The sequence below is a fragment of the Syzygium oleosum genome, unplaced genomic scaffold, assembly GCF_021117445.2.
Source record: "Syzygium oleosum isolate NSW1041296 unplaced genomic scaffold, Sole_v2.1 Sole_v2.07, whole genome shotgun sequence".
Classification (NCBI taxonomy): Eukaryota; Viridiplantae; Streptophyta; class Magnoliopsida; order Myrtales; family Myrtaceae; genus Syzygium; species Syzygium oleosum.
In genome coordinates, this window is record NW_026607491.1 from 5,811,947 (window position 1) to 5,827,088 (window position 15,142).

At 38.9% G+C, this 15,142-nt stretch overlaps 2 protein-coding genes across 2 annotated transcripts; one reads left to right on the forward strand and one right to left on the reverse strand.

The window, feature by feature from the left end:
* On the forward strand, window positions 1-5,412 carry LOC115677053 (uracil-DNA glycosylase, mitochondrial). The gene is made up of 6 exons (XM_030600102.2): window positions 1-367; window positions 817-1,214; window positions 2,119-2,149; window positions 3,049-3,184; window positions 4,298-4,381; window positions 5,072-5,412. The coding sequence occupies exons 1-6, from the start codon at window positions 1-3 to the stop codon at window positions 5,136-5,138; spliced, it is 1,083 nt and encodes a 360-aa protein (XP_030455962.2). The 3' UTR covers window positions 5,139-5,412.
* Window positions 5,413-5,946: 534 nt separating this feature from the next.
* On the reverse strand, window positions 5,947-14,874 carry LOC115677042 (uncharacterized). Its single transcript, XM_030600088.2, has 11 exons — window positions 14,594-14,874; window positions 14,327-14,370; window positions 13,606-13,686; window positions 9,864-9,971; window positions 8,772-8,863; window positions 8,518-8,592; window positions 8,361-8,430; window positions 7,730-7,831; window positions 7,449-7,557; window positions 6,687-6,749; window positions 5,947-6,295 (listed from the first exon to the last, which is right to left on the reverse strand). Exons 1-11 carry the CDS (start codon window positions 14,799-14,801, stop codon window positions 6,198-6,200), a joined length of 1,050 nt encoding a protein of 349 aa, XP_030455948.1. The 5' UTR covers window positions 14,802-14,874; the 3' UTR covers window positions 5,947-6,197.
* Window positions 14,875-15,142: the final 268 nt, after the last annotated feature.

Consider the following 15,142-nt stretch of genomic DNA (forward strand, 5'->3'; position numbering starts at 1 on the left):
ATGGTGCTCGTATATATGGGCATCGCGAAAAAGCGCGCGCGCACTCACTCTCGCTCCTCCGTCTTCCTCGAAGTGGTTTCGCCGGGAAAGCGGGGGGCCCGAATGGAAATGGCGCCGTCGAAGACCATCCTCGATCTCTTCCAGCGGCCGTCGAAGCGTCTCAGGGTCTCCTCCTCCTCCTCCTCCTCTTCCCAGCTCGTTGCCAAGTCCCTCTCCACCGTCCCCGGCGGCGGCGGCGGCGGAACCCCCTCCTCCTCCGCCGATGATCTCACGCCTGCTCAGAAATCCCGCATCGAGCTCAACAAGCTCCTCGCCAGGTCGCGCCGCAACCTCAAAATCTGCTCCGACAAAATCTCCCGCTCCAAAGGTGTGGAACTCTCTCTCTCTCGCGCTCTCTCTCTCTCTCTCTCTCTCTCTCCAGATTATAAAGTTTTTTTCCATGAACAATTATTTTCGCCGGGTTGCTTTTGGTCTAGGCTTGTCTCGCACTGCATCGCTTGCAGTGTCTGTATCTAGCGCGTAACCTGTTTCGGAGGTTTGTTTTTTTATGGCGATTTTGTTAATTGCTGTCGAAAAAAAGTAGTCATTTTTCAGGGAATGTGCTTGAAAATGTTCGACTTGACCTACTCTTCTCTTTGTTTGGAAGCACCCGTTCAGTCCGCTAGATGGTCACATTTGATGCTTAAACATGCGAGTGTAACGTTAGGTTGGACTTTTTGGAAGATGAAGCTGTTGGGTTTTCGAGCAAATGTCCTCTCTTTTTTTTTTTTGTGTACTTCGATTCTTTTGAAAATTTGTGGGGAAAAATTTTTGCAGCTGAAGGCGTGGGTCATGTGAACCTGGAGGAGCTGTTGGTGGAGGAGACCTGGCTCGAGGCCCTTCCAAGCGAGCTTCAGAAGCCGTATGCGAAGAACCTGTGCAAGTTTCTCCAGGCTGAGACGTCTTGCGCTGCTGGCAACGTCAAGGGGCCTGTTATATACCCGCCTCGGCATTTGATCTTTAATGCTCTGAACTCGACCCCATTTGACAGAGTGAAGGCCGTGATTCTCGGGCAGGACCCTTACCATGGACCTGGTCAGGCCATGGGACTTTCCTTCTCTGTCCCTGAGGGCATTAAGATCCCCTCGAGTCTTGCCAACATTTTTAAGGAGCTAAAACAAGATCTCGGCTGCTCCATTCCTTCTCACGGCAATCTCGAGAGATGGTCTGCTCAGGTACTGATACTAGTGTAAACAATATGATTTGGGACGTATACCTATTCTGGTTTTGAAATAAGCATCTCAAATGTGAATAGTTTCTGATCAAATGACTATAAACATAGACCTAATTCCCTGCTTTTTCTTAATTATGTACTAGTGATGCTGGATTACTTTTCCAGTTTTATATAATTGTTGTCTCTACTTTCTGCCATAATTTTGTCGAGTCCAATTTGTTTTGAGTTTCCTTAAATTCCTTGACAACAAGAAGTTCATGGAGCTTAACTTTGTCCTCCTAGTCCTGTCTTCTTATGTCTCAAAAACTCAAATTTATGAGCCTATAGCATATATCCGGTTCAAGCAATGTTGCAACTTTCCTAGTCCCTTCTTCAAATATCTTAAATCACTTGCTTGGACTAGCTTATGATGGGATTCAATGAGGTGACTGGCTTGTATCTTTGGGAATTTAACAGTTTTGTAGCTTTGTATCTTTATTAGTTAGGCCTCAGATTAAATATGTATGTGAGTGGTTCTTTCTGCAGTGAAGATATCTTCTAGATTTTGTTGTTACGACTATGAATCACTAGTTCTTAAAGAAATAATTGGCTTGGCTTGTCATCATCTTTGGGCTTCTTGCTCTAACGTTCCAAGCTATAGCTTTCCTTTGAGTTTTCTGTTTCTTGTATTCCGTTCTTGTTATTTCTGATGTACTGGACAGTGTGTCTTTTTAATAAAATTATATTTTACTCATCAAAAAATGGTCTGTAAACAATTAATTGGATGAAATGGGGGAAAGGTGGATGGAAAAGCTAATTGCACCCAATGAGTCCCTTTAATGAAGTGAATTTAAAGGCACTTTCTCTGTCATGTATCTTCTAAGTATATTCGCCTAACTCTGATTCTTATATTTTTTTTTGCGTAGGGTGTTTTATTGCTCAATGCTGTTCTCACTGGTAAGTTTATCATTCAAGCTGAACCTCCGATGAATTTGCTTGTCATGAGGATAATTACATTATCGATCAAGTAGAAAACTTCTGTCCATGAAGTTATTCATTAGCAAAGAAAAAAGTCCATATAGTTGCTATTTAGATATGGATATTCCTATCTATTTACGGTGCAACTCTTTCTACGCCTCAATATTGGAATTTCAGCTTGAAATTCTTGGAATTTAAACTATTTGAGAGAGAAAATGTTCTAAGAAGGTAAAATGACTAGAGAAGGCATAATATTTTATAGCACTAAACAACAGTGTTATAAACTATTCTTACTTTCGTAATAAAACCATACATATCTATTCTTATTTTGTACACAACCCAAAACTATTGTATTTAACACCAAAACGCGTTTAAATTTAAATAGTAAAGGATGATTTATTATTTGTTAGATATTTTGCAATGAGATCAATTTTCACCTATATCATGCTTTCTTATGATGCTTACTTTCCATATAACTGTGCTATCCTGGAAGACAAAAATCAGATTTTCCTACATTATCAGTTCTCTCCAGAGAGGTTTTACCCAAATCTATCATATAGTTATCATTTTTTGACTGGCATGAGTATGTCAAGTAAGTAACGTGACGAGTTGTGCTCCGAGAATACATATAAACTTTCTCATATCCAACCCAATAATATCTATGTCAAGCTAACAAAGAAATCATATCTTTTCTTTTGTTTATATTTTTATGGTTGGGAAATACTTTATATTGATGACTTTGAGAAGGTTTTTGCTGATGGTTGTGATAGCTGTCAACACTTAAAGAAGCGCATGGTATGGATTTCACCCCAAAAAAAAAAAAATTCTAAATGGTGTATTCATTACTTGAGTCACATGATCTGCATGCTTTCTTGCAGTCAGAAGTCATCAAGCTAACTCGCATGCAAAGAAAGGATGGGAGCAATTTACTGATGCTGTCATCAAAACAATCTCTCATGAGAAGAAAGGAGTAGTTTTTCTGCTGTGGGGAAATTCTGCTCAAGAGAAAAGAAGGTGCTTTTGCAATTTTTATCTTGATAGCTCTGTTATTATAAAAGGCTTGCCCAAGAAAAATAACGCTGCTTTTTCTAGAGAAAACACCTTCACACTGAGTTTTCTATAATAAGAACAAGAAAAGTTTCTTCATTATTTTTGGAATACTTAACATATGGTAAGTCAATGAATTCTCACATATGGACAGAAAGCGAACTTGTTATATCTATACTTAACACATGGTAAGTCAATGAAATCTCACATACGGGCAGAAAGCAAACTTGTTATATCAAGAGGTTTGACAGAGGGTGAATCTTTATTATATGAATGTAGTGTTCCTCGGTCTCAAAAATGGTTGCTTTGAAACATTGACATTTACTAGGTCAAAGAAATCTTATATTTCTACAAGACCAACCTCGACGTGATATGAGTTGTCATGAAGAGGGGCATTACCTAATAGCTTTCTTTTGAACTTCAAAATTAACCAATTGAAATATGTAAGTCCAATTTATTATCCTAAGTCTAACGATGGTCTGTATTTTTTGGAAAAAGTTGACATTTTGAAGAAAACCTACCTTGATATGTCATGAGATGTGATGAAGAGGGGAAATTCCTAATAGCTTCATTGGGAGCAACAAAATAAAATCTAAATTAGTTATGTCCAATGTTGCTCTAATGTGGCTCCTATGTGTCAGGGTTACCAAATTGGTCATAGCATGTAATGTTTGCGCTTAGAAATGTTTGTCTCAATTTGGTACATAAGTAATTCATTAATTCTGATGACATTTTAGTTCTTGTTAAATTTCTTGTTAAATTTGGTTAGATATGTTCATGGCATTCACATACTCAAGTTTTTATCTGGATCGTGTCTTGTTCCTTGTCATGTTAAGTGATTGTATTTGGAGAGGCTTCTCGTGTGATCCAACACACGATCATGAGCTCCACCCCTCTTCTTCATGTAGTAGATGGTTTTTCAGAAATAATGATGTATTAAACTTTGCAATGACCTTAGCGTTAGGCATTAGCATTATGGTAAAGTGAATTTCAATAAGAATGCAATTGAAAATAGGAGCAAATTTATTGAGTATAGGAAGACATCGTTTTTTCTTTTTGCTTATGACAGTTGCAACACAGGTTGATTGATGAGACAAAGCATCACATACTGAAAGCAGCACATCCTTCTGGTTTGTCTGCAAACAGAGGCTTTTTTGGTTGCAGGTAATTTTTGCTTTTCCCTGTAGTTATAGATCTTAAGTTTTACCTAGAGACGTTTCATGGGACATGATGGGCTGTGCATAATTATTAGTTATTGGTCCAAACACTTTAAATTCAACACATATTGCTAAATGTGCAAGTTCCCTGAGATGATATGCTATTGATATTTGAAAAGGAGATCAGCATGTTTCCATATCGAACCTTGTTATGAAACGAGTCATGTTAACATGCATTGCGCAATGAGCATGTAGCGTGTGCCAGCGATGGCTTTATAGGGTAATAGAAAACCATCTCACTTCTAGTCAGGTTTGACATCCAGTGACTTTCACAGAAGAGTTGTTCACTTCTAGAACTAAATTTGTGCCGCTAATTGTCTATGGAACCATGCATATTATGAGTCAACCTTGCTGGGGCTGATTTCATGAATGTAGGTGTCACGGATTTGTGCAAATTTCATGAATCTTCATGTTGTTAGACTATGTTTAGCACTGAGGTAAATGATGTCTGCCTGTGTGCACACGAAGACCAGACCTGTACTCTAAATGATAACAGTAAAAGTGCAATCTCTTTTGAATAACTTGAAGCTGTTGAAGTGGCTTCGGTGTGACGCAGCATTTCTTCATGTCCCATTCTTCCTATTGCAAGCAGTCAGATGTTACTTGAGATAATAATCAGATCTTACAAATCAAACAGGCATTTTTCTCGCACAAACCAGATTCTGGAGAACATGGGACTTGATCCCATAGATTGGCAATTATGAAAGGGAGATGGGCTTGGAATGGTGTCCTTTTTTGCGGGTGATTGTTATTTTCTGGTGTTAGATTCACATGCCATATGGAGATGGGCACTTTTTTAAGACAGCCGCTGGCTTACCCTCTTAGTTAATTTATATTCTGGGAATATTTGTATGTATGTAGAAACTAGAAAGACAGTGAAGGGATGAGTCTATTAGTACTGCCAGAAGAGCTCATTTTGCTGGTGTTCAACATCATGTGAAAATTTGAAGGCCTAAAAAAAGCGATTTGCCGCAGGAAGCCCATCTCGTTTTCTGAAGGTTTCTTCTTCAAAATTTGTTGATAACAGAAGCTTGAGAAGCCATGTCTATGCCCAATGCAGAAGTTAGATGCATGACAATTTCCGGTGCATGAAAACAGAGTACGTTACGGCCACACCAAAATTAAGGAGATAATATCGAGCAATCATAGAACGTTTGAGAGGGTGAGATGACTAGATTCAGGAACGGTAATAGAACATGGCAGGATCAAGTATGTTTCATATAGGGCAGTCCCACTAAGCTTATAGAATCATGGACCAGTGGCCAAGTCGGACATTCAAATGCGTGCAGGTTATTGTTAATCAGTAGAATCAACAGAGGATCATAACATCAACCAGTTGAGCTGTCAAAAGAGTGGCATTGTTCTCTGTGACTTCTGTTTTCTGACTTCGATTGTCATCTGGATATGGTGAAAATCTTTAACACAACTTTTCAGGCTCAATGTCAGGCTAATGCCATCTAACCAAGCTTTGGATGCACACTTGGATGCACAATCTCAGTAGCGAGAGGAATGTTAAAGGGGCCAAAATTAAACCGTTATCAGATAGAACAGAAACTTTCCTGAGCAATTGGGCAACATTCTATGAGTTCAATGTCATTATTATGGATACATGCAAGCCAACTAAATTCTGAGTTCTGCATTCGGCTCTAATATACACAAACAAATCTCGTAGTCACAAACTACATCAACGCATTTGCTGACGGTGTCATCGCTTCACAAGTTGAAAATCTCCATGGGCATACCCACCGTATTGAAATTCTTCGTTAGATATAAGCAAATTGACTCGACTTTTGCCGCACAAATTCTTTCAGAACCAGATCTTTCTCGAACGAACTTTTGAATTCAATCCTCCTACCGTGACCTGCAAGTAGAAGTCAAACTGAAAATCAAAGTGGAACAGAGACTTCTAGATTTCTAATCACCTGTCATTATTACCACTTACTTTCTAAATTCAATCTCATAGCTGGTCAACCTGGTTTCTTTCCTAGTGCTTAGACAAGGAAAGTATATACTATCAATCCCTGTACTTTAGGCGAGTTTTCGTTTTGGTCCATGTACTTTACAGTGGCGCATGCATGTGTGTGGGTGTGTCTGTGCGCGCGCGCGTGTGGCATATCTATATTATTGTTCTTTTTGTCTAACGCATATGGATTCTCAACCAATCATTTAGCTGCCAGTAGGAGCACCAATACCATAGCTTGATTATAGCAATTTCTAACACCATAAAGGGAATAGTGAGAAAATGTACCAACCTGGTACTATCCACCTGAAGTCCAAGTCAACCAACTTCTCAACACTATTTAGTTGTGCGCTAACTGCAAAAATAACATGCGAATTAGCAAGAAAAGGTAAACAGCAAACACCGGTAGACACAAATAGAAATTTGATTATAAGCTGCCTCTCTTTCCAGGAAGCCATCTTTTGAGTTGAGCATCTGTTATCAGGCAGTTAGAGAAAACATTTGTTACAAAATTGTTATAGAACGCCACCACTCATGTAGCTGCCGTTTCTCTTGGTTGGTGGGGAAGTTGCTGCTACTTCGGTAACAAGCTAGCACCCCCCACACGTCCGTCCAAGAGTCTCCAAGAAATCGGAATCTCCCCCATTTTATCTAACCCCCTCATCTCTCACGGATATACAGAGAACACGAAGTCACCGTAGATAGAGATAATCATAGGTTAAGGTGCAAATTCTATTCTCCTATGAAGTACAAAGACACAGTTACTGGACCAAGTTTCACCGAGAAATGGTACAATGTGGTCGCACAATAAACAGAAGGCAACAACTTTAAGTGGATTGCAAGGTACTTCTAAATCTCCAAAGATGTGAAACAGCAAGATACATAGTAATTAAATCCCCCTATATTAGCAATGCATGCACACCGACATCTCTACGAGTAAATTACATAGGTATCAATAATCAGTGAGCCAAAGAGCCACCGAGAACCAGAAGTACGAAAGAAGGTAATTAAGACTGCAGGCCTGGACAGGGACCGCACTTCAACCAGTGCTTACCTGAACAATGGTTGTACTGTTCCATTATGCTTAATCCAGTTGGTGTCAGTAGTAAATGATCTCCTGTGAATATTACTTCCAGCGGTTTGTACAGCAAGCAAACTGTTCCCTGCAAAAATGTTGACCCTCCATCATAATCTTAGAACTTCAACGTGGATCAATCTTTCATACACTTTGGGTCCTAAAAGTTCTTGATGGAACAAAAATGTCCAAAGTTCCATACCCTAGAACATATATATACGTGCAAACGAAGAAAACGAGCATCAGACCAAGCAACCTACTTCCGTGTGTCCTGGGGTGTGAATAAGCTCTATGTCCTGCCCAAGATTCCAGGGCCCCCTTCCTTCCAATTTTATCTCTATCTCAGCAGTTGAATCTTCAAGCTGTTAAGATCAGGATGATAATCTTGAATAAACAAGACCATATTATCTATATCGCTTTAATTAATACTCGTTTCACCACACTTGCCATTAATCTCATCATTCCACATGCTCCAGCTAAGGTGCTTAGGTATCATTAACAATAAGAATAACATGATGCCATGAAGCATCCCATTGCCTTAAAGATACTAGTTAAATCCAATTCTCAATCAAAACTCTTGCAAAATTAAATCTGGCAAGTAGGTTTCAAAACTAAAAAGCTTTTCGGCCTTTTATGAGGAGTGTAGTAATATTTATGACTCATTCCAACAAATATTTATTTGACTCTTCCATATATCCAGCCAAGGTACATTCGATATGTCGTCTTATTCCCACATTTGTCCATCATGGAGCAAGGTTCTTTTCTCAACTACTTAACAATTGATGTTCAACATCTCATACATAACCTCATAAAGAAACAAACTATAGGAACCAAGAGAACAAGAATATGTTTACACTAAGGGGAATTAGGCAGAAGAAAGGTTATAATTACATCCTCAGAGTGCAAAATCCTGTCACAACCTAACCGCTCCCTCCACTTCTTGTGATCTGCGACATCATCCCTAGTAACCAAAAACAGAATAAACTCAGGTTTAGGTCCTGAACAACAGAGATGACGTCATGTATATTTCCAGGAGCAGTCATCATACTTGTGGGTTAGAAACATTGAGTGTGCACCGCCAAGCATCTCAATCTTACGTGCAAGTCTCTCGGTATACCTGGGGCTACAGCGACAGGACAAGAGAGTAACAAAAGTTCACTAAACACGAGACAATCAGAATGAAGTGAAAAGGGGGAGGCTACATAGTGCATTGACAGCTTGACCAATATCTTCTCATTAAACTCTTCTAGAGTAGTATGACCAAAATTACCATTTCAGTGACCCTTCTCAAGCATACAATACCTATCTATAAGAACGTTTCCTTCAGCACGGACAATCAAGTATGAAGAAGCTCCATAAGATTTCTCTGAATGATACCCGCAGTGATACACTCCCTGAAAGTATTTCAATGAACAACACATTACCAAACTTTGGACGGAGGTTGCAGCTAAGACCAAGGCATATCCTAGAGAACATCCGTGCATAGCCCTAAAAAGTTCTACAAAGGATTGCATATCCTTCTCAGCTTATGAAGACTAAAAGTTCTCCATTATAGAACAGAAATTAAAGACTACAAGTGCCTTACTATGCTATGTTATAAACTGGACAAGTGAACACGCTTTAACACATAGCTCAGAATGCATCGGGTTTCTTTCAATTGAGGTTGGACATGACCTTTGTAATTTGTAACTTTCAAAACAACCTTAGTTCATGCTTCAACTAGAAATTGCATAAGCCCAGAAAGAAGCAACTAGGAGGACCATGGATACAACAGTGATTATGCAGAAAGAAACGGTATTTTCCTTGCATCCGGAAGAAGATAACGGGAGTTCAGGTCTACACAAACAAGTGCTCAGCAGTAGATGAACTTCACTGAATCTCTTACCATTAGTAGGACACAAATAGCTTTTCACCGCAGATAATATCAATTGTTAGAGATTCAATTATTAAATCACACCTTCATCTATCTGCTCAAGTATTTAGAGTAGTTGGCAATAATCCCTCAAAATTATATATGGTTTCACAGCATGAGGCCTTGAATTTAAATATATTTAGACCCCCTAATTTACCTCCCCTGTTGGTTACTTCTACGCTTCGGTCTTAGGCCAAAGTTCAGCCTACACGTGAAGGGGAGCATAAACCACACCTCCATTCATCAGTTTAAGTTTTTAGAGCAATTGGCAAATTTGACAAATGTAATTTAGCTACTAGGCTCGTTTGAAACAGAAATACTAAGTACAAGAGTCTCTTTTTTTGTCTGTCCTCATCTTTCGAGTTTCGACAAGGAGAATCACAGCTACGAGGACAATAATGCAAAACAAGGAGCTATCAATCCATCAAAAAATTTTGGTGAGCATGTGACACCAATCATCAAGGTAAATGAGATAAGAGTACCGGCAGCGTTTGCTCATCAATAGGGATCGGAAAAGTTTCATGGGCTACTAAGACATCGGGAGCTGGCTTTTCTGTGTGAATTGAACTTGTTGGACATGAAATTAAGGCCTACACATGGATCACACAATCCAAAAGTCATATCAGATTACCAAGAATTAGTCTAAAATGAAAAACATTCAGCATAGGCAAAGTCATGTATGGTTTATGATACACTGAGAAAAGGAACTCAACCATCTATTAGAAAGGAAAACTGTCTCAGAACACACGGAATAGTTTCAATGCTCGAAACAAATACAGAGCAACAAAAGGGAATGGTCGACACCCATGAAACCCATCTTTCATAAAGCAAAAGGAATGGCTTTGAAACATTCCCCGAGTTCACTAACTCACTTTTACCAATACAGATTGATATTTCGTTTCTCAGTTCCAAACCTCAACTTATTGCTTGCAGGACTAAATATATCAAGATTATCAACGAGGTGTCCACATTCAAGTCTCCTATTTCTTAAGTTACGTATTTCCCCTTTCATCAACGACAGTGTATACTAATATTCAGAAACACCCCCTTCCGATTGGCACTCATGCACTGATCTACATGGAGTGAATGCTCCCGCTTAGTCATGGCCACGAGCCGGTTTCGGCCCGGAACCGGCCTGGTCAAATCCGGGCCCGGCCCGTTGACCAGGCCCGCGGTTCGGAACCGGCCTGGAACCGGCGGTTCCGGGCCCGGTTCCAAAAAAATTTAAATAAATAAATTAAAAAAAAAAACCTACAGCAGGGCCTGCAGACGGCCCGTTGCCAGGGCAGCCAAGGCTGCCTTGGCAACGGGCAAAAATAAAAAATAAAATAAAAAGATAACCGTTGCAAATTACAACGGTTATCTAGCCTTTTTTTTTTTATCCTAAATTTTCTTCTCATTTTTTTCTTATAAATTCTCTCAATACTCTCAATTCTCTCAAATTCTCTCAAATTTCTCAATCCGCGCAATTTTCTCTTAATTCTCCCAATCAATCCGCTCAATTCTCTCAATCCACTCGAAAAATGGCAAGTGGAAGTCGAGTGCCACTGGCAAAGGTAAGAATATCATGACGGAATCCCATCATTCTTTGATCCTCGTGATTATGCAGATTTTCAAGATGATGAAATCAACATTTTTCCCAATGTGGAGCGCGTCCCGACGCAAGAAAGTCTTCATCCTCCTGCCGAAATATCTACAACAAAGAAGGCGGAGTGGGAACTTACATTTGACATTTGGGATCACTTCACGAAAATGGAAAGGTTTGATATTGGTCAAAAAAGGTATGATATAATTTGTAAACATTGTGGAAAAATATATAAATATACAGGTGGACAAGAATATGGAACATTTAAACATCTTAGGAGCAAACATCCAGCCCAAGCGGGAATCGATATCAAGCAACAACAAATTTCCGGGTACGTCAATCCTAACACTTCCCCTTTATTTTGTTTTAATGAAAAAACTTATAAGGAAGAATTAGATAAATTTGTTTCCGTTGAGCATTTATCATTTAATTTTGGAGAAAGATTTGGTTTTAATCAATTTGTTCAAAAAGCACGTGCTCCACAAGCAAAACATGTTCCTAGAAATTCACTTAAACGAGTAATTAAAGATCTTTACAAAAATGGAAAAAAAGATTTACAAAACGTTTTTATGCAATTTAATGGATGCGTGCATATAGGTAGGTAGTGATATTTGGAGTGATCATTGGCAAATTCATTCTTACACGGGCATAATATGTCATTGGATAGATGACGATTGGAGTATTCAAAAAAGAGTTATTGCATTTAGAGTTTTCGATGGTAAGCATACGGCAAATAATATTTATAGAATAATTAGGCAAATTTTAGAAGAATATTATTTGCTTAACAAAATTTTTTCAATTGGTTTTGATAATGCCGCGGCAAATACCGCTTCAATTGCCGATTTAGAAAATATTTGTAAATCCGCTTTTGGCGGAAAAATTTTTCACGTTAGATGTGCTTGTCATGTTTTAAATTTATATGTACAAGATGGTTTGAAAACTCTTGATATTTTTCTTGAACCAATAAAAACGGCGATTCAATTTTTATGGAAACATCCCAAAAAATGAAAAAATGGGGTAGATTTTGTAGAGAAAATGACAAAAAGCCAAAAAGATTTCCAAGAGATGTTCCAACTCGTTGGAATTCTACTTTCCACTTGCTTAGTGAATCTTATGAATATAAAGATTTATTATGTGCATTCATTTCTAATAATATACCTCAGATTAATTTATACCCACAAAAGTGGGGTATTTGCAAAAAAAATTTAGATATTTTAAAGGTTTTTAATGATGCAACTTATACTTTGTCCGGTGTTTATTATCCTACTACGCATTTATTTTTAGTAGAGTGTATTAATATTGTCGGAGTTTTTGAGGAATATGAAAATGATATTGAATTACAATATACTATAGTAACAATAAAAATGAAGTGGCTATATTATTATAGCGAAATTCCCATTATTTATTTAGTTGCTTGTGTTTTTTATCCGCGTTGCAAATTAGATAATTTAAGTGATTATTTACATATGTATTAGCAATGTTTACATTATGATACGGTAAATGTTACAACCATACTAAGTGAGATTAAAAACATAGTAATAGAATTATATAATAAATTTTATACAAAATATAATTTAGGTGATATTGAATCTTCTCAATCTACCGAGACACAAAATGAGAGTACAGGTAAAATTAGTAGAGGGTACCAACTTTTATTACATAGACAAAAAAAACAAAATGGAGTAATAGGAAATATTTCTGAATTAGAGATTTATCTAACCGTTTCCTTTGAGTTTACTGAATCCGAAGGTAGTACATGTTTTTTAATTTTGGATTGGTGGAAGAGGCACACAAGCCAATACCCATTCCTTTCTCTTATTGCAAAACAAATTTTTGCAACCCCTTGTTCCCCAGTTGCGGTCAAACAAGCATTCAGTGCCGGAAGTAATATTTTGGACGAACATCGTTCAAGATTAGCTCCAGAATCAGTGGAGGCTCAAGCTTGTGTTGATGATTGGACGAAGGCTCAATACCGACAACAAGAGATAGATCGGAATAATGAATTCGAATTCTTTAACGACGGAGATACCACCGGTACCGGTACCGCTACCGGAACGGGTAGCGACGACTGAGGGTAAAAAAACTATTGGAGTTGGAAAATATTTCGGGGACCCTTGTTTCTCATACCGAGCACGCCCACGTGAGCTTAGAGAAACCGAAGTATAATCCGACAACATGTGACCCCTGCGCACGGAATGCGGGAGTTCGGATAGGCTTAGGTTTTGGGGTCATTTTAGGGCATATATATTGTGCTCCTTTTTTTTTATAGATCATTGTAACGAATTGTATGGCGCTTAATGATAATTTATTAAGTTCAAGCCCCCTCTTTCTCTCTTTTTGTCCCCAAATTTGATTACAATTTACATTTTGATTACAATTTATATTGAATAATTCATTATTTCATAATTTATTATTTTTTATTTCATAATTTATTTTTAAAAATTTTAAATTATGAACCGGAACCGGAATCGGCAGGAACCGGAACCGGAACCGGACCGGAACCGGCCGGTTCCGAACCGTGGCCATGACTACTCCCGCTATTTCTCATATTGTCCTGACATTATGCGGGTTCTACACAAAACCAGAAATTTGATAAAATGAAACTAACAAAAAGAGGATAAGAAGATATGGCAATGCACCTGTAGAGCCTTTAGCCGTTCCTCCTTATCGGCTGGCTGTTTGAAAACTGCTGACATCTCGTCAACCCTTGTAAAAGTTTGCTGGAAGTACACAAAAAGACAATTTGTGAGTGGAACAGTACCTATAGAACTCATACAGTACCATAGTAGACAAGAGGCACATATTTCCTCAATCGAATAAATGGCCAGCAGCAGAGAGAAATAGGCGCATGGATGAACATAGGATACTAACCGCACAACAGAGAAATGTGATTGAATTGAGCATAACGAGCCAAAGATCTCAAGTGCAGGGAAGAAAAGATAGGCCGAGTTTTGGTTGGAGAAGATATTTTCAATTTTCACTTAATGAAAACAATCTTCAGTCCCATTTTCCTGTTTGCAGTAAACGTGCTTTGCACAAGATAATGAAAAATTTATACAGTAACTAAAACTAGAAAACGAGTTTGGAAATATATATCTTCTGGTTCATCGGTATCATCACATGGAAACAGGAGCAGAAATTCTGAAATTTCACTGGCCAAACACCCCCGGTTATTTTAGCTAATCCGCAGCCAGCATAATGACATACCTCCAGACTAAATAAATTTCAGACCACCCAAAGTTTGATCGATGCCAAATTTGGCAAGCCCACAGCAGGCGACCCACTAAGCAGACCACGTATTTCTATCACTCGTAAGCAGAAGCAAGCACACAGCATCAGATAACGAGTTGAACTGATTACCGGAGCCATCCAACGGCAAGTATCGCAATCTATGCACGTACTATCTGCAAACACGATCAGAGAGAAGTCAAACAAAGAACTCGAAAGACCGTGCGACGCGAATGCTGCCGGCTTGCTCTTCCCCAAGTCCCCACCGTTCATTCCACCATCACTCTATGAATCATATAGATCAAGCCAACGAAGAACACAGATCGTCCTCTGGAGACCATCGGACCACGCGATCACAGCGCACTGGACTCGAGGGAGGAGATGCGATGCTTTCTTTACCTACGAAGAAATCGCCGTCCACGTTCTGCGGCCGCCTCCGCCTGCGCCGCCCGGAGGAGAGAGGAGACGATGCCGGCGGCGACGGCGACGGCGAGGAAGGCGGTGCCGACGAATCGCCATTCAGCGAAGCTCGAGTGCTCGGGAGGAGTCGTCTTCTACTCACGTCTGCAACGGCAATGGAGCGAGGAGGAGCGAACGATGCGATCATCTCTTTCAACTGAACTCGAACTCGACGAAGAAGAAGAAGAAGAAGTTGTTTTCGACTCCAAATATCTGTTGGTTCGATCTCGCTGATAAGGGCATTTATTAGAGGAAAAATGAATTTCCATTTTTCTTTTTTGTTGTTGTGTTTTTTTTTTTTTTGTGGATGTAATTTTAAAGCGGAAATTATACCGAACCCCTCGACTTTGGGGGAAATACGCATTTTTCCCCCACCCCCGAATTTTCAATCAATTACGCGACATCCCAACTTTTATTTTGTTATAACAGTTAAACCCTCAATTGCAATGCACGTTTTTATATTTATTTATTTTTTGAAGGAAGTCTTTC

Bases quoted from the DNA above. Each gene is read 5' to 3' on its own strand.
- LOC115677042 (XM_030600088.2), bottom strand. From the start codon at position 14,801: ATGATCGCATCGTTCGCTCCTCCTCGCTCCATTGCCGTTGCAGACGTG. The intron at 7,558-7,729 runs GTAGGTTGCTTG...ACATTTTTGCAG, and splicing joins ACACCCCAGGACACACGGAA to GGAACAGTTTGCTTGCTGTA. The intron at 6,750-7,448 runs GTAAGCACTGGT...TTATTTTTGCAG, and splicing joins ACAGTACAACCATTGTTCAG to TTAGCGCACAACTAAATAGT.
- LOC115677053 (XM_030600102.2), top strand. From the start codon at position 1: ATGGTGCTCGTATATATGGGCATCGCGAAAAAGCGCGCGCGCACTCAC. The intron at 368-816 runs GTGTGGAACTCT...AAATTTTTGCAG, and splicing joins CAAAATCTCCCGCTCCAAAG to CTGAAGGCGTGGGTCATGTG. The intron at 1,215-2,118 runs GTACTGATACTA...TTTTTTGCGTAG, and splicing joins TCGAGAGATGGTCTGCTCAG to GGTGTTTTATTGCTCAATGC.